The sequence below is a fragment of the Lutra lutra genome, chromosome 8 (assembly GCF_902655055.1).
Source record: "Lutra lutra chromosome 8, mLutLut1.2, whole genome shotgun sequence".
NCBI classification, from domain to species: Eukaryota; Metazoa; Chordata; class Mammalia; order Carnivora; family Mustelidae; genus Lutra; species Lutra lutra.
In genome coordinates this window covers 139,699,896-139,717,766 of record NC_062285.1, presented here as the reverse complement: position 1 = coordinate 139,717,766, position 17,871 = coordinate 139,699,896, and the positions used below count along the sequence as shown (strand labels likewise).

Sequence of the window (17,871 nt, the reverse complement as noted above, 5' to 3'; positions counted from 1 at the left end):
GGGCAATCTACCTGTCACTTCCTTCAGCTTGCTCTCAGATGTCACCACCTCTGAAGGGCCTTCCATGACCATCCACACCTAGAAGAGTGCCCCACGCCCGCTCCCTGTCCTCTGACCCCCAGTATGCATCTCAATGCCCTTAGTCACTGCTTGAAAGTACATCTTATTATCATGGGTCTGCTGGAGAGTCACTGCGGGCCTCTCAGCTCCGTGCTGGCTGAAACCACTGTCTTGCTTGTTCCTGCCATTGCCTTAGGACAAATGAACAAACAGGAGACCCTGCTCCAGACTCTCTCTCTCCAGCAATTCTTCTGGGGGTGTCCCCCTCTGTGGGAGCACTGGCAGGGCCTGAGGGGGCCTGTTCCATCGTGTCCCACCCATCCTCCTTCTTCCAGGTGAGCCCCGACCTGCCCTGCCACTCCAAATCAACGCAGAACCAATCCCTTCCCTTTTCAACGGGAGGCACTGGAGGCCAGGCCAAGACGGCTCTCAGCAGGTAAGCAGCAGCCAGTGGGTGCCTGGTTCTAGCCTGCTGTTGCTGGCGGGGGAGGGGACCAGGAGGCAGGAAGAGCCCCCTGCAGCCCCCTGCAGCCCCCTGCAGCTCGGAGTCCAGGCAGGAAGACTGAGGCCTCAGAGTGGATGCAGGGCTGTGTGGAGTCACCGGTGGGGCAGAGAGGGAAAGGGAGGAGGGCATCTGGAAGGCCCTGGAGCCCCGACTTCCGTCTTCCAGGACCCAGCTGTCCCCCCAAGGTGCCCGGGGCAACACAGGACCTCAGCCAGCAGAGATGCCCACTATTACTAGCAGGGGCTTGAGCGTGGAGGGCTGGGGGCTGGGGAGCCCAGCCAGAGGGGGTGCGGCGGGGGGTAAGAAATCTCCATCGCGTCTCTGGGGACGGCTAGGAGCCCAGAACCAGAGCTGACCCAGGGCTTGCTTCAGCCTGGCCTGCCCATGGAGGAGGAGGGAGGCAGAAATCAGAGAGAAGACAGGCTGGTACCCAAGTAAGCCGGAGAACCAGGTCTCCTGGAGGAAGCGTCCCAGCCCTTCCCCGCAGCCCGGCCCCAAAAGGAAGGCGCTCGGTGTCGAAGGTCTAGGGCATGGGGACGCAACTCACGGCCCCAGCCTAGGTAGCATCCTCCTTGGCCTGGGGGGTGGGGAGAGGGAAGGTGGGAGGTAAAGAGGAAGGGAGAGATGGAAGAGGGCTGTGTGTGTGCAAGCATGTGTGTTGTGTATTTGCACACCCATGTTGGCAGCATGTGCATGCACATGCGTGTGCGTGGGGTGTGTGCAGCGTGTACACGCGCACGAGGGCACGCGCGTGTGTGTGTGGTATGTGTATGGCATGTACGCACCCATGCATAGGGGGTGCGAGCGTTCACGGGGGAGGATGCCCAGCTTCCTCCACCTGAAACCCAACAGCAACCGAAAGGCCCGACCATGCAGAGCGGCCCCTCCTCCAGTTCTCTACCCAGGCAGCTGTAAATTATTTTTATAATCACTGAAGTCAGATGAGACTCAATACGACAGTCTGCAAGGGGGGGGAGCTAAATCTTTACAAAGCAAAACACAAACTTTAAATGCAGCTTGAGAAAAACTCTCGGAGCAGGAGAGAGCTTGACGTCAGCCGGGTATATTTAGCTGGGCCACCGCTGGGCTCAGAGCGAAGGCGTGCAGGGGAGCCGCGGGAGGGAGCGGAGGCCCGCTGCCCCTGTGCTGCCCTCACCTGCTGTCTGCCAGGCCTCGGGAATGAAAACAAGTCCCGGGACTTCAGGCCACTCACCTCCTTCCCTAACCCTGTTTCCTCCTCCATGAAGTGGGAGTAAAAATAGTCCCCAGCTCACGGTTGGTGTTAGAACGGTTGGTGTTAGAACGAAACACACAGGACATCAAGGGACAAGCCCCCTGCCTGGCAGGCGGGTCGCTGGGGCTCGAGCTCAGTTCATTCGATGCCCTCTCTGAGCCCGCCCCTCCCTACGGTCCCTCGGGAAGCTCTGGCGACAGTCACGGGGACAAAAAGGGAGGGACAAGGGCCGGATGGAGGCAGATGGGTAAACTGAGGTAGCCAGAGAGGGCTCAGAAAGGGGCCAAATCAGCCGGGACGGGCCGGCGTCTGGCCCAGCACAACCCTCACGGGTGTGACCGTCAGTCCAAATAAAGTTGTTTTGTTTGTTTAACCTTTTTAAAATATAAATAGGAATTTCTGGCTCGTCTGCAGGAACTGGAAGTGTGGCAACACGGAACCCGCCTCCCGCCCGCCCAGAGTCAGCGTGCCACCCACGGACGTGGGGTCCAGGCGCCCCCATCTGCCCCACCGCCACCCCGCGCGGAGGCCAAGGGGCAGACGACCACGATGTTCCAGCCACTTCCCCATTCCTGTGGGCGGCCTGGTCCACGGAAGCACCAAGTCTGGGGCCCACGGACAAAGGGACAGGGGACCGAGGGGGCATCACATGGGAGCCTCCGGCCGAGCCAGGGTTTCCTGGGACAAGAAAGGGAGGAAAGGCGTTCCAGACAGAGGGAACAGAAAGTGCAAAGAGAAGCACAGGAAAGCCGGGGAGGGTTGCAAACCGTGTGGCCTGAGGGAGGCTCAGAGCAGGTCCCACAGGGCAAGGAGTCCCCCAGGGTGGCAGCCGGAGGTGGCACAGCTGGCCCGGTCAGGCTGCAGTGGGGGCACAAGCTCTGTTGGCAGAAAGGGGAGACCCGAGGAGGAGATGGGGAGCGGAGAAGGAGAGCTTCTCCCCGCTTCTCCCCTGTCCCGAAGCCCAGGGCGGGGGAGGGGCCGCCTGCGGGGGAGATACAGCCAGCAAGCCCGTTGCCATGGAGACCAGGCAGCAGCTCCCAGCTCCTCTGGGGAGATGGGCCTCCCAGCCCACCTCAGCCAGGACAGGGATGACTCAGGGAAGGGGCGGGCCTCTGTGTGGGGGGCAGGGCAACGCCTCCATCCCAAGCTTACAGCGCTCAGGTGAGAAATGAGCACAGAACAGGACCCGTTGTGAAACCCAGTGGGCAGACATAGCCTAGGAGGGTCCCCCTGGTGTTCTGGAAGCTCCTGGATGTCTGCAGCCCAGGGCTAGCTCCGGGGGACGCACGCCAAGGAAGACACAGCTCCAGCCCACAGGACGCTTACAGTTCAAGGAGCCACGGGGGAAGGGGCACACGGAGGGGCCGAGGGTCCCCAGGCCATCCCGGCACCCCGAGTCTGCCAAGCGGTGGCAGCTCCCTGTGAGCACCAGCGGGCACAGAGTAAAGAGACAGGCTGGGCGGGGCAGGGCAGACAGGGCGGGCCTCCTGGGAAGAGCTGAGGAGTGGGGGCGGGGGGCGCCGACGAGCCCAGAGGGAGAGCATTCCCAGCAGAGGGCACTCAAAGTGGGTGAGCTGGAGGGGCCCCCCGGGGTGCTCTCGGAGGAACAGGGGAGCTACAGGCAGAGGACACGAGGGCAGAGTGAGGAGGCCAGAGAGGAGGCGAGAGGCATGCGGAGGGGGGGTGGTCTGGAGGGCTCGGAGGCCACCTCAAGGGCCATGGCTTTGCCTTAAGCCAAGGTGGAGGGTAAGGAGCAGAGTGAGGGATAAAGGGGTGTCTTAGAGCACCTGACCCCCAAATCAAAGGGCGAGCCTGGGACCAGGACCCGGGGGGAGGGAAGGAGGCCCAACCTCGGTGGGAAGGGGGCTGGAGGGGCCCTGGAGGGCCCCACGGGAGAAGGACCGGCGGAGGCTGCCAGTCTGGGTACCCGGGGGCCCGGCCCTTGCGCCAGCAGAAGCAGAAGCCAGTGTGGCGCTCACGGCTGTCACCCGCTGACGGCTGTCACCCGCTGACGGCCTGCTCGCGTTTCGTAAGCAGGGCGAGCCTCTCAAGTAGTCACCCCACCGGCGTCTCGCGGTTCCACGGCCCCGAAGGCTCAAACGCCGGCACGGCAGCTGAGTCCACTTCTCATACTGCGACACCCGGCTGCTTCCCAGCGCGTCGTCACCCTGTGCCCAGAAGCTACCGCCCTGTTCGCCCCCCCGGCCACGGCACACAGCCCCCCGCAACACGGATGCTCCCCGGGTCCCCCGAACCTCCAACCAGGCCTGTGCCCAACAGGGATGGGACATGGCTCAGAAAATCAAAGACCCTCGATGCTCTGACGGCCCTACTCAGACCCAGGGCCTGACCCCTGTCCCCTCCAGGAGCCCACACCGGCCCCGTGGCCTGCACTCCCCACTGCCACGTGACACCCCCAACTGGACATGGGACGGTTCCCTTTTCCTCCTTTTCATTAAAATAACGAAGACACGTAAAAAAGACTGAATCACTGCTCAAAAATCATGAAGACCGTGAACTTCCCCAGCGCAGCATTAGGCTTACTTCAGGAAGTCTGAGGACATCAACAGGGACCCACGTCCCCTCTTTGCACACAAGCCACAGGGGTGTGCCATGGGACCCTAGGATACCCGTGAGGGGACGGGGCCCTGTGGTCAGACCCGTGGCTGACTCCAGGGTGTCAGACCTCTCCCCGGGGACCCCACAACTACAGGTTGAACTCCAGCCAGGCGGGCTCGAAGGGCACGTGGGAAAACGTGTACTTGGCTTCCACTTCTGCTAACAGCCGTGCTCCCTGCAGAACGTGGCATTTGGGGGTCAAGAGCTTTCTGTTTCAAAATAGTCTCCAAAGCAATGAGCTTCACTCACATGGCCTCTGGCTACGGCACAGACTCCCCACCCTGGAGGGTTTAAACACTTAAACGCAGTCCCAAGCTGTCCTGCCATCTGCCACCCCTCGTGGAGAGGAAGATAGGGTCATGCTGTTTGCCACGGGGTTGGGAACAGCTCTCTGGGAACTAACGGGAGTAACCACCTCGTCACCCCCCACCAGGCTTTTCTTATCCCCCCACTGCCTGCAGCAGCTCAGAGAAGCAGACAGACCCCAGGGGGAGCTACAGGAGACCCCATGGGGTCCTGTGGGCCCTGCACCCTGGGTGACAGCGTGTATCCACGCATCTGGAAACTTCTTGCCACAGCCCGCAAGTGCCCGTGACCTTGGACCCACCAGCCCTACAGGTACTTACCGAAGCGACCCATCATCATCCTGCAAACAAGAACAGAGGAAGAGAGCCATCAGTGGGTGCTCAGAACACAGTGCGGTGAGGTCACGATGGAGGGAACCCCAAAGTTGGAGCCCTAAATTGTCCTGCTGAAAGGCTCTTTATAAAAATGTAAATCCTATCTTAACAGATTCTCTGTCCCTCTCATCACAAACACAGGTGCATGTGTGGGTTTCTAAATGTGTGCACGAGATCAGCAGCAAGTGGCCACCTTGAGTCAAACCACCCCTGAATGCCATTTGGGGGGATTAAATTATGGGAGCAGTTAACAGGAAGAACGGTTCAGCAGATAACGGGTCTTCTGGGGTCAATGAATGGGAAACTTTGAAGTCCAGGGTGCAGATCACCCAAGGGTCCCACAGTGGTGAGCTGCGCGTTCAGAGAAACACAAAACTCGGGGATCCTGAAGAATCAGAGGCTGGACCATGATCTAGCAGGCGGAGGCTGAAACCACAAGGCACAGAGGCTAGTCCCTCCATGAGGACTGCGAGGGCCCCGTGCACAGGTCCTCCCCTGCTTGAGCTTCCTGAGAGGCGAGGGGGTCTTCAGATCATCCCCAAATCCCTCTAGACTCGAGTCTTTAGGCTCCAACTTATTTAACAAATACTTCTTGAGCAGCTACTATGGGCATGCCATGAAAATGCAGAAATAAACATCCCGCTCCCATGAACGCCATGGCCCGGCCCTTAAGCTCACATTTCAACACAGTCCACGTGTACCCAAAGTGTCACATATAGGAGATGCTACGGGAACTAAAAGGAAGCCAGTCATTCGTGTTTGGCAAACAGGGAGGGCTTCCTGGAGGAGGGGACCTCAGAACCAGCTCTAGAAAGAGACAGGAAGGAGGCCGAGGCTAGACAGAAGGTGCAGAGGATCTCTGGGGCTGCAGGAGGCTGGGCTGCCAGAGCGCCAAGGCCAGAAGGAGCGGGAAGGCCAGCAGGCAGATGGGACAGTACTTTGTGGTTTTTGCAGACATCTGGTGATTTAGATGCTCTATCCAATCCCCTATGGCCACACAGAGGGGGAGGGATTGGGGAGAGCACGCCCAGAGGCGGGGAGGCCAGGCAGGAGACTGGCGCTCCCTCCCCATCCTGAGTCTAGGGCCACACAGCACTTTCCACAAGCTGCCCGGGCTGGAATCCACATTTCTACAGACACGGCCTTTGTCACCCGCTAGCCCGCCAGCCCTTGTCCCAAACCCCTCCACCTCCCAGTGCCCAGCACAGTGCCCTCATGTTGGTCACTGCTGTGAGCTGTACGGGCCATGCACCCCCCTCAACCCACCCCCACCCCCGCTAGCTCTGATTCCAGAGCTCCTAACTCCCACAGCTGCCCTCCCTCAGGTCACCAAACCCTGGCCACAGTCCCTCGCAGGGCTGCACCCCCACCCCACTGCCACAGGCCCAGCTGCCTCTCCCAATGGCAGGCAGTGCGTCTCCCCTGCCCACCCAGGATGATCTTGTGACTTGCTCTGACCCACAGAATGTGAGGACAGCGCATGGGGCAGGGGGCCGGAACCCTGAGGGCACCCTGGGAGGAAGCCCAGGTCCCCAAGGATGAGGCACAGGTACAGGGACAGAGGCCTGCCACCCGCCAGCACCAAGCACCAGATGAACTGAACACCTGCCCGGCTTGGCCCAGCTCAGTCCAACCCAGCATCATCAGCAGGTAATGGGACTGTCGTTTTAAGCTGCTTAGATTTGGGGAGGGGGGCGGCTTGTAACATAACCATAAGACACCACCCCACTCCTCATTCCCCTCCTCCTGCTCCCAAACAGGCCAGGCTGAACTGAGCACCAGGTCCCTTGTCCCTTGCGCTGCCCCTCCCCCTCCCCCGCCCCCACCCCCATGGATTTGGAACAGATGTGCTGCCCATCAGGCCACATGGCAGTGGCTCCCCAATTCACCCGGCAGCTCCCACTCCAGAATGGTCTCCCGTGTCAGCCTGATCTGTGAAAGACCAGACGTGAATGCGTGACATGGGAATTAACCACTCGGTGTACGGAGCAGGAGGGCTCACCGAGACGATCCATCTTTCATGTTCTGTTTCATCTGAACCAGGTTTGGGGGAGCGGCACCAATGCAGTGAATTTTTAAAGATCCTTAACAAGGGGCCGTGGGAGGCTCCTAAAAGCTACCTGCAAAACAGACCATTTGACTGGCTACGTTCAGTAGATTTGAAGCCTTTTAGATGTCTTAAAAGTTGCCGTCCAGCTTTCCCTACGAGAAGAGCGACAGTCCGCACGCTCTCAAAGGAATTTCTGGGTCAGAAGTGTGGCTCTCTCTCCCATGGAGCTGATGTCCGGGCGGACAGATGAGCCGCGACAAGGGGTCCCCTGACCATTCTGAACCCCTCCTCCCCCCACCCAACCTTCTCGAAGTTCACCTAAAATAAGGAATATACGTCCAAAGGCTTCGGAGAAGAACTCCGTCCTCACACGGAAAACTCTGAAGACGCCAGCACACTCACCTTACAAAAGCTCAAGGTTTTAAATTTCCCTTAGCCGTTTCCTCCTTGTAAAAGATTCTGAATGGGATTGGTTCTATTTCTACTTGCTTATCATTCTTGGTGCCATTCCAGAAAAGATCTTAGGCCACCTCGGTAAGTTCTAATTCCCGTGCCGCATGTGGTTTGCCTACTTTTCTATTTGGGAGAATTTCTCATTTAAATACCAAATCAAACTGCTATCTTGCCCTTCCTCGCAAGGGAAAAAAAAATCCTTGAAGAAAAAGTGCATGCAGGTCATAATAAAGCTAGGACAGCGCTTGTGTGCGGATCTCATCCCTGGGTCGAGGGAAGCGCACAGAAGTGGCCCCCGCGTCCGTGCCGGTCCCCGGCTAGTGTCCACTTACTCCGTTGTCGTGGTCAGCTCCTCCATGACGTGGCTGGAGTGCAGCAGGCCTTCTCGCTTCTGCAAACCCCAAAATGAACAAATAAACACACCAACAGCGGGCAGGCAGAGGCGACGGGAGGAAGGACATCACTGGCGTGGTCCTGAGCTGCGTGCTGACCACCCACTAGACAGCATCCAAGCCACACCCGCGGGGGCAGACTGCAGGTGACTCGAGGGGGTGACCCTTTTGGTGGCTGGAAACTGTCCCCTCCCCTCCTCCACCCTCTCCCTAGGCTCTCTGCATTGCTCTGAGAGCAGGCAGCTGGCGGGGCCGGGGGCGGGGGGTTGTCAGGATTAATACCCTAGCTCCCCAAGGGAACCCATATGTCTCCAGCTGGGAGAGGGATGGAGCACCGGGAACCCCCATAACAAGGGGAGCAGCCAGTATAAGGACAGGCACGCTTGCCTAAGTAGGATGCCTCCCCCACACTGTCCGCCCCAGAAGTCATGTCCGTTCAGAACCTTGGAACGTGACCTTGTTTGGAAACACGGTGTTTGCAGATAGAGCTAGTTAAGAGGAAGCCATAAGGCACTAGGGTAGGTCCCAAATCCAACACGAGCAGAGTCTTCGTAAGAGAAAACAGCCACAGGCACAGAGGGAAGACTGACAACAGAGCCAGTGCCTGGACAGACGCGCCTACAAGACCGGGAACCCGGAGGGCTGCCTGCAGCCACCAGCAGCTGGAAGGGGGAAGGAAGGATCCTCCCCTAGAGGCTTCGGAGGGAGCGGGGCCCTTCCAAGTCCTGTGTAGGCCTTCCGGCCTCCCTAACAGTGAGGGAACAATGTCTGCTATTTTAAACACCCAGGCTGTGGTCTTTTGCAACAGGAGTGCTAGGACACAACACTGTGTGTGACGGAATTCTCCAGAAGCCTGCAGGTGTGAAGAGGCACAGAGGGTGGCAGAGTGGGGAGTCAGGGATGGGGAGTAACCTGCATGTCCCCGGACCCCAGGGTGGCTCTCACCAGCCAGCTAATCCAACCACTGTAAGCCCCTACGTGAACCCCTCGAGACACGGGGAACTCACTCCCCACTGGGGGGGGCCCATCGTGGACACCTCTGGAGATCGGAGCTCCCCAGCCCTTCCTGAACTTGGCCTCCAGGGAAGCCTCGAGGCTGGATCTTGCTGGTGAAAAGCAGGCACCCTGCAGCGGAGCCTGTCAGCGCCCACGGGCTCCCGGAGAGCCGCCAGCAAGGCCGGAGACACTTCATTCCCTCACGTATCCACGCACCTGTTGGGCACCTACTAGATGCCGGGCCTGGGGCGAGGTAGCAGACACACGAGGCTGAGTATTTCAGTTTTATAGCATAATCTCAGATTTCTGGGGAAATCACTGCAACTTGGAGAAATCAAGGGCTCGCCTCCGGCCACACTGCCGGATAGTAAAGAGGCCCCTGTCCTCATCCCTTCCCTCCTTGGACCCCCACATTCCTTGCACCTCCCATCTCCGACCGGAGAACCGGACATGGAGGGACGGGCCTTGGGGTCTGGGAGGAGGGCTTCTGAGGCCAGAGGCTGGCCAGTTCTCGGGACCTCCGCACCCCGATGCATGCCCCTTTGGGTGTGGCCGGAAGAATCCTTCCGTAACCCTGGTCAGGCAGGAGGCGCCAGCAAGTGCTTGCCCGCGTCAGTAAAACTTTCTGAAAACCCAAAAGATTTTCTTGGATCCAAGCACAGCCTGAAAGGAAATGCCTTAATCACCAAGCCATACAGCACTCATGGGGCCCCGAGACTGATGGACACGGGTTTGGGAAGCCTTTCCCGGCTGGTTGCCTCGGGTGAGCACCGAGGGCTGGGGCAGCAGAACCGGTCCCCGACCCCATCACCACCATGGACCATAAACCTCCCTCCTTAGGAAGCAAGCAGAGCCCCCACGGCGTGGGGAGGGGGGAGTAACCCTCGCCCGATGCCAGAAAGGGGGCATTCCCGCCCCGCAGGGTCCGGGCAGAGCTCCCAGGGTAACGGAGGGGACAGGCAGCTTCATAAAACCAGGACCAGCCAGAGCCTTGCGGCCCACAGAAGGCACAGAGCCGCTAAGGGAAAGAGTGGACTTGGACATCACAAGTGCATGAACACACAGACATCCGGGTTCCGAGCGAAACCTCATTGGTCTGGCAGGAGAGCGGTGCTTTCGCAAGCAGAGCGTTTTCCCCGTTTGGTGTCCCCGACAGCCAGGGCTCAGGGCCAAGTACACAGTAGGTGCTTCCTATGCATTTACTGGACAAGACCGCAAACACAGAGTCGGGGCTGGGTCCGCTTCAACGCAGGGGACGCGACAAGATAGGCTGCTTTGCCCCTGCCAGAAGGACCCCAGCTCCCAGTTACACCTCTCCAAGGGAAGCAAAAGAAATGACCCTAAGAGGGCAATCGCGGGGACTGGAGGAGATAATTCACAGCAGATGCAGAGAAAGCTTTCATCAGGGTATCCGTTTCATACCGCTGGTCTCAACCCGCTCCGGTGAGTAATAAGCTCATTCAAGAGAACTGAATTCCAACCACTTGGCTTTGGGGAGAAATGAATGTTCTTTTTTAAAAGATGCTGGAAAATTAAACCTCAACACACTCATTGCCTTTGAATCTGCCTCTCTCCAAATCAGTGCCATTGTTCTGGCTCCAACGTGTGTCCCCAAGCCAGGGCAAGACACACATTTTGTCAAGAGGGGAGAACAGAAGGTGGCCGCACAGGACGGAGGAAAAAAGCAGCAGTGGGGGGAGAGTCCACGGGAGAAGAGCGTCCCCACACCCCACACCCCGCCGCCCGCAGCATGGCGGGCAGGTCCGCCGCCCGCTACTCACCCGCACCACCACCACTTGCACGGACACGTGCTCGGGGAGGCGGATCGGGGCCCGGAAGTGCATGGCCAGGGCCACGAGCAGGTGCAGGATGGCCACCAGGTTCTTCCCGTGGATTGCTGGTCAGGGAGGAAGAAGGGAGCTGGTTTAGGTCAGGTTCTGCAGGAACCCCGAGCCCGGGTCCAAAAGGCAATAAAGACACTGCGTCCAAACCAGACGGCGGAGAAAAACCACGGTGGGGGGTGGGTGGGAGCGGAAAATGAAGATGACGAGCGCCTCGTGTGAGTCTACTTCTCCTCTCTAATTAGCTTTCCTTCCTGCTGACTTTCAGGTGACACGGGCAACCGCCTTCAAAGCACAGCATTTGTAAAAGGCGTCAGCAGGGGTGGGGTGGTAAGGACACAGAGCGGGCAGGAGAGTGAGGTTAGCCCAGGGAAGGGAGAATTTTGTGGAAAATGGGTCATCATGGCCACTTAGGGGTCACAATAACGTGCATCACTCTCCCGGCCGCTCAGGTCTCCCTCTGCCCCATCACCGGCCTGCGCAAGGGGGGAGAGCAAGGGGGGGCGGCACTCTGAGGGAGAAGATGGGAACCCCCGCCCCACCTCGGTCCCTGGCTGCTGTCCCCAACACTCCAGCTCTCCAGTCCTTGGACAGGTGCAGTCGTACTCACTCCCACGCAGTGCTTACAGCTTCCAAACACCCCAGTCCTCCCCAACGGCGCCCACGACCCTTGAGGCAGGCTTGGGTCTGTGACACGTCCCGATGCCAAGAAACCAGGCGCCGTCAGCCACCGCCTGGGGTTCGTCCCTCCAAAGCCCAGGGGACCCTGGCAGCAGAGAGGGCTTCCCCGCCAGGCCCTGCCTGCCCTACACTGAGGATGGGGGGATGAGGCGGAGGGGAAGGGGGAGCGGGGAGGGGGGCCCCTGACAAAGAACTTTCTGGCTTTAGTTCTTCACCTTCCCGGTGTCACGTCTCGGCTGGGAAGACCGTGATGCCACATACTGGCCGTGCGAGCACACTCCGGGATCTACCCAGAGGCCGGCACGAACCTCTTCCTGGGGACCTTGCTGTCAGGGCCACTGGTGTATGCGCTTGGCTCCCTTCCAAGAACCCCACAGAGCTTCTCTCTCTTTCCCCCACTTCCTCTGGGAGCCTCCCCTGCCCCACCAGACCAGAAACATCTCTCCTCTCTAAAGCACGGGGGGAAAAAAGGCAGTGACAGGCGTGACTTTGTCCCTCACCCAGGAGCGAGCTCCCAAGAGCGGGGATGCCGGCTCTGGCCTGTCCCAGCTGCCTTCCAGACAGCAGCAGCAGGAACGGGTTTTGAACATGCAAGCCCAGAGAGGCCACGATGAATGACAGCATGGCAAGCTGCGGGGACAGGCCCGGCGGCCCCAGAGACCACTCACAGTCAACGGTCCACTGGAGCGCCCGGCCATGGGGTCGCAGTAGGCCGTGCACGGCTTCAAGCACCGTCTGCAGCTTCTGCTTCTGCCCGATCTCGGACTGCGTCACCTCAGCCACGTTCAGCTTGCAGCCCGCCAGCTTCTCTGCAACGAGAAGGACGAGAGCAAGACACAGGGGTCAGGAGACGCTGGAGGGTCTCGGGGCCGCCGGTGACCCAGCTGCAAGGGGGAGGGCCGCTCCCTCCCGCAGACTGGGGCGAGCAGATCATCACAGCGCTTGGAGCTTTCTAGTCCTTCGTGCTCCTTGGGAAAGTACTCTAGAGCGGGAAAGGGGGTGTGGAGGTCGAGGCCAGAATGGGAGGTGTCCCGCTTAGGAACATTCTAGGCACGTGACATGGGAAAATGACTCGAGGTGCACCTGCGAGGCAGGGAGGGGACCTGCAGGGACTCCGGGGATGGGGCCAGAGCAGGACAGGCTGTGCAGTGGGTCCCCTTGTTTCTCTAACAGCCGGACACGGCGGTAAGGACGGCGGGATGTTCGCAGACATTACCACGAAGGACTTTATCCCTGAGAGCGAGCTGGGAGCAACCTGGGGGACCCTGACGAGAACCACCCCATCTGCTTGAGATCTAGGACAGACCCCAAGCCCGGCCCAGGGGCAAGCTCCGCCCACTCCCCACCCACGCAGATCCCCCACCTGCTAAGGGGCAAGGGGAGAAGGGGCTCTACGACCCAGCTGTCCTCCCGACGGGCTGTCACTCCTCAGCAAAGCAACAGCAGCAGCAGAACACGGTGACCTGTTCCCTGGGAGGGTGACCGTGCTGCCTGACGCAGAGCCCGACTGGCCGCGAGCCAGGACGTGGCTGCTGGCCGTGGCCCCGATGGGAGGGACAGCACAGAAGCCGTGGAGTCCAGGCCGGTCACAGTGGGGATCCCGTTTTGCAGGTGGTCCCCAGCAAAGCTCTGTGTATGGAGGCCCCTCACTCAATATTCTCTCCCCGCGTCCTCCCCTCCCTTCATCAAACAAGAGTAAACCGTTAATATTCCCTGCAGGATCCTATTGTAGAGCAATGCCGGTGGGGCTTGGGACGCCCCTCCCTCGCTCGCCCCTTCCTTCCTTCCCTCCCTCCTCCCTCCTTCCTTCCCCTCATTCCTTCCTTCCCTCCCTTCCTTCGTTAGCTCACAAAAGAGCTATCTGAGCACCTGTGTGCCAGGCACCGTCCTGGGGCCAGATGCAGCAGACAGGAGGCTCCCCCGCGGGCTGGCAGCCTCACCACCACCACATCGGGCTGCCAGCCGCAGCCGCCTCGAGGGCTAGAAGCGAAACAAAGCACCTCCACCAAGGGCGTCCTGCGGGGGCTGTAAGTGGTTGCCGTTTACGTATTTTGATGTCCCTCTGCCTCGGGTAGGTCCCAGCTGGATAAGCCACAGCTGTTCCATACCCTACGGACACCCTGAAAATACACAGCAGGACCCCCAGGTGTGGCAGGGCGGAGCACAGGGTCCTGGGGAAGGAAGGAGGGTGACAGAGCCGGGTGGTCCAAAAGCCTCACCTGCTGGGAGACGGGGAGCCCGGCGCGCTCTGCCACCCCCTCCACCAGGCAACCCTGCAGACCTGCAGCCTGAACGCGGTGGCTGGAGGTGCGTCGGAGAAGGGAAGGAAACCACACTGGCCTGTTAGGGGTCCGGGAACGGAGCACCACAGACCGGGGCGTAAACGATGTAAACTTGCTCTCAGGACCCTGGAGGTTAGAGATTGGAGACTGGGGGTCGGCAGAGCCAGTCTCCCCCGAGGCCTCTTTCCCCAGGTCCTCACGTGCATCTGTGTCTTGATTTCTTCTTCTTAAAAGGACCCCAGCCCTATGGGTTTAGGGGCCTTCCAACGACCTCATTTCAACCTTACGACCTCTAGAAAGACCCTGTCTCCAAATACAGTCACACTGCGAGGTTCTAGGGATTACGATTTCAACTTAGGACTCCTGGGCAGGGGGAGGAGGGCTGGGGGGACACAATCCAGCCCATGACAGGAACCGAGGAGACTAGCAGTTCCCGGGTGCTGCCCGAGGCCGGTCCTGCTGGTTCTGCCGAGTGGGAGAGGATCAGACAGGCTGCCCACGTCGCCTGCGTCACTGCCTAGTGACGGGCTTTGCTGGGGCAGCACCTGCCTTCGGAGCACGGAGAGGGACGGAGGAAGCTGGGGGTGGGGGGGGTCCTCAGATGTGGCAGGCAAATGAGCTGCGGCTGAATGCGGGGCCGTGAACACACCTTGCGCAGGGAGGCCTGCCTTTTGCAAGGAGAAGGGAGCTCCATGAGTTAGAAGCAGGACCCCAGCTGGCCTGGGAGCCCCCCCCGGGGACCCTGGCAGCAGCACCCACCCTCTCCCTGCAAATGGCCCAGCGTGCAGAAGGGTTCCACCTGCTGAAACCTGCCACGGGGCAGAGTCAGCAGCTGTTTCCAGAGTCTGCTCTGAAGAAGAGGGACCCATCCGGGGTCGTGCTGGGGACTCACACGTGGCGACCTCACGTGGGTTAGAGGTCCGCCCTCTGTTCTCACGCCCGCCTCCTTGAAACACTCTTCCTCTACCCCTACAGAGGGAGCACTCCCCGGGGGCCTCCTCCCTCGAGGCTGGACCCTCAGACTCCTTCACAGGCTCCTCCTCTTTCTGACCCCTTCCTGACCAGGCAGGGCCCCGGCCGCAGACCTCTCCTCTCCCCAGGTGCACAGAAGTCAGCTTTGGCCTCGGCCCTCGCCACAGTCTCCTTTTTGGCATTGGCTTCTGCCTTTGGAGACAGTGACGAGCCCAATGTCTAGTCCACGCAGGTGCGATTCCTGCTAGCCCTGGGCTCGCGGACCACGTGCTCACACGGGTCACTGCGGCATCTCGTCAGCACGGCAACACCAGCAGTAAGCCATCGACGAGCAGGCAGCGCGCGCTGATTTTCTGTTCAGACCCGAATATTCTCCTCCACGGGTCTCTTCCTCCCGCAGACCAGTGTGTCAACCCCCTTGACATGTGAGTGATTTTAGAATCGCCTGATCAAGTGCTCAAGTAAGATACTGACAAGGGACAGATGGCAGCTGCGCCAACAGAGGCTGCCGAGCGAGAGTCGCTCCCGTGACACTCTGTGGGTAACACAGCCAACGCGGGACAATGGAAAAATCACGCAGCTTCACAGCGCGTGTGGAATCTGCCGGCGGAGGAGGAGACCAAAGGATGTGCCTCGAGGGGCAAGATTTCTTACCTGATACCTGCTCTAAAGACCCCCCTGTCACTTGTCGCCTGGCAGGCGCCAGCATCGTTGACAGGCAAATTCAGAGCCCGTCCTATGATCCGGTGACAGTACCGAGGACCCCCCTACCCCCCACCCCCCCCACTAGAACTCAGGCTTAGGACACAATTTTTTCAAGCAATTAGATTAAAGGAGCCACGGGGGCATGCAAAAGCATCAGAAGGGAAAAAATCTGAGTGCTATTACTCTGAAGTTTGCTTCTGAAGCTGCTAGGAAGAACCTCTCTCTGCCAGGAAGCCAGGCACCTGCTGGAGGGCCCGTTTCCTGACAGTGGCATCACCCACGGCCAACACTTTGAGTCCAAGGGCCGAAGGGGAGCTCGGTCCTCACCTAGGACAAGGAGGACAGCCGGTAACCCGGGCAGCTCTCCCATCAGAAGAATCCTTGCCGGCGGATCCACAGATGCACACCCCCCCCCTCCAGTCTCTACTGAAAGTGGGGGTCACCGCGCATGTCCACTGTGATGACCCTGAGGGCACTGTAGCCCCCGACAGGGCTGAGGATGACCCCGGGAATAACTACACCAACACAACGATCTAAAACACCAGAACTCCGACTGATGTTTTTTTTAATCCGGACATAATCCATGTACGGTGTTAGATCAGTTTCAGGTACACAATGTAACAATTCAATCTGCCATTTTTAATAATAAACAGGCAATAGTGATTACCAACCCCGATAACGTTTCAGACTTAGGCTTGTACCTCGGAGAGTCATTCCAAGACGGGGATCCTTGGCTCAGCCAAACCCTGAGAAATTCTTGGCCGTGTGGCATTAGGCCAACTCGAGAATCTGGGCCACCCTCTCTGGGAGAGGTTCCCAGGTACCACGTGTGAAGCATCAGCTCTGGGTTGCTGAGCTCTCCACCCTCACCTGGCCGCTGACTGAGCTAGAACGGGCCCCGGTTCCTGCAACACCCACCTCCTCACCCCCCAACCCCACCCTCCTCCCAAGGGGCTCCTGGTTCCCCAGCTGCTCCGGGACAAACCCAGCTGTCACGTCAGCCTCGACGTCAGCTCCAACCTCCAAGATCTCTCCCCCGGGGTCTGCACCTCCCCCTAGTCTGAGCCACGTCATCTGATACCAGGCTCCCTGATCTCCCGCGTGATCTCAGCTTCTGCCCCCGAGTCCTCCCTTCTGTACCCAGAAGCCCAGGTGACTTTGTAAAATGCTTAGCTCTGATCATGTCACGGCCCTGCTCAAAAGCCCTAGCGGCTTCCTATCACGTGGAATAAAAGCCTTTGTCAACCAGGGCTGGACGAGACCTGGCCTCGTCCAATTTCCCAGCCCTGTCCAGCCCCCCACGACCCCTCTCCCCCACCTCCTGCAGGCTCTTCCCACGGGTCTTTAAACACTACACTCTTCCTCACCTCAGAGTCTTGGCCCAGAATGTTCTTCTGAGACATCTGCTCAGATGTCCCTTCCCCAGAGGGCCGCCCCCACCGCCAGACCCTCTCCAGCCCATGACCCTCTGGCTTCCTTCCTAGAGCGTGCCACTCTCTTAAAGCATCTGTTTGTGTCCCGTAACATTTCTCCTTCTTCCCTCTGCCAAAATGAGGGGCACAGGTGGGCGAGGGGACCCCCTCCCTGTTGTTACCACTGCATCTCCAGAGCCCAGACCCAAACCTATCACAAGCTGAATCTTCGTCCAACAGACGAACGACCAAGACAAGCACGACTTTTTCCCTCCAGATGTACTTTCAGAGGATGGGCAGAGTAAGGGAATGACATATGGGCCATCACCAATTGCGTGTCTTTCAGGGCAAATTGCATCAGGCCATTCCCTCCCCACCACCCCCGCAGGAGGGCTAGCCTGCGGAGGAAGTGGCACCGTCCTTGTCCCATCTCCCTGGCTCCACGGGAAAGTTCTGGAACCTGGGCGTGGCCTGCTGCCGCCAGGAGTCACCACCTGGAGCGTGGGCTCAGAGCTGCGGCTCCAAGGCTGCCCTGAGGACGAGCAGCCCATGCCCCCTTGCAGAGAATTGAGTGGCCCTTTGCTGGGGATGCCCGAGACTCACCCAAGAGCTTCTGGAGCACCTGCCCGTCGTAAAGGTCCTCCTCCAGCTGCTTCACGATGATTCTCTCCTCCACCAGGACGTCGTTGATCCAGTCGATGAGAACCTGCGGACAAGGAGCATCATGGCCTCGCTTACCATGCCAGGCAGACCAGGGCACCGCCAGAGCAGACCCGGAACTGAGCGCTGCTGGGCACCGAGACGCACCCCGGCACAGCAGCCGGGCAGACGGGAAGGGAAAGACGCGGCCTCGGCGGCTGGACTTTGCGTGGGATTTCACGAGGGGACGGCTGGAGGGCTGCTACCACCATGACCCTGGGCATCCTCCTGGTGGGAGCTTGGGTGGACAGGGATGCTCTCAGGAAAAGGAAACGAGGAATCCTGTTCAC

The 17,871-nt window shown here is 59.7% G+C and overlaps 1 protein-coding gene across 2 annotated transcripts in view; it reads right to left on the bottom strand.

Moving 5' to 3' along the window:
- PARVB (parvin beta) overlaps nt 1–17,871 on the bottom strand; it is a 94,043-nt gene that overhangs the window by 15,933 nt on the left and 60,239 nt on the right. For both annotated transcript variants that reach the window (XM_047739755.1, XM_047739756.1), the window contains exons 4-8: nt 17,486–17,588; nt 12,180–12,320; nt 10,771–10,886; nt 7,934–7,992; nt 5,045–5,064 (exon numbers count right to left, since the gene is read on the bottom strand). In XM_047739755.1, the coding sequence (XP_047595711.1) occupies nt 5,045–5,064; nt 7,934–7,992; nt 10,771–10,886; nt 12,180–12,320; nt 17,486–17,588 (439 nt within the window). The remainder of the gene's footprint in view (nt 1–5,044; nt 5,065–7,933; nt 7,993–10,770; nt 10,887–12,179; nt 12,321–17,485; nt 17,589–17,871) is intronic.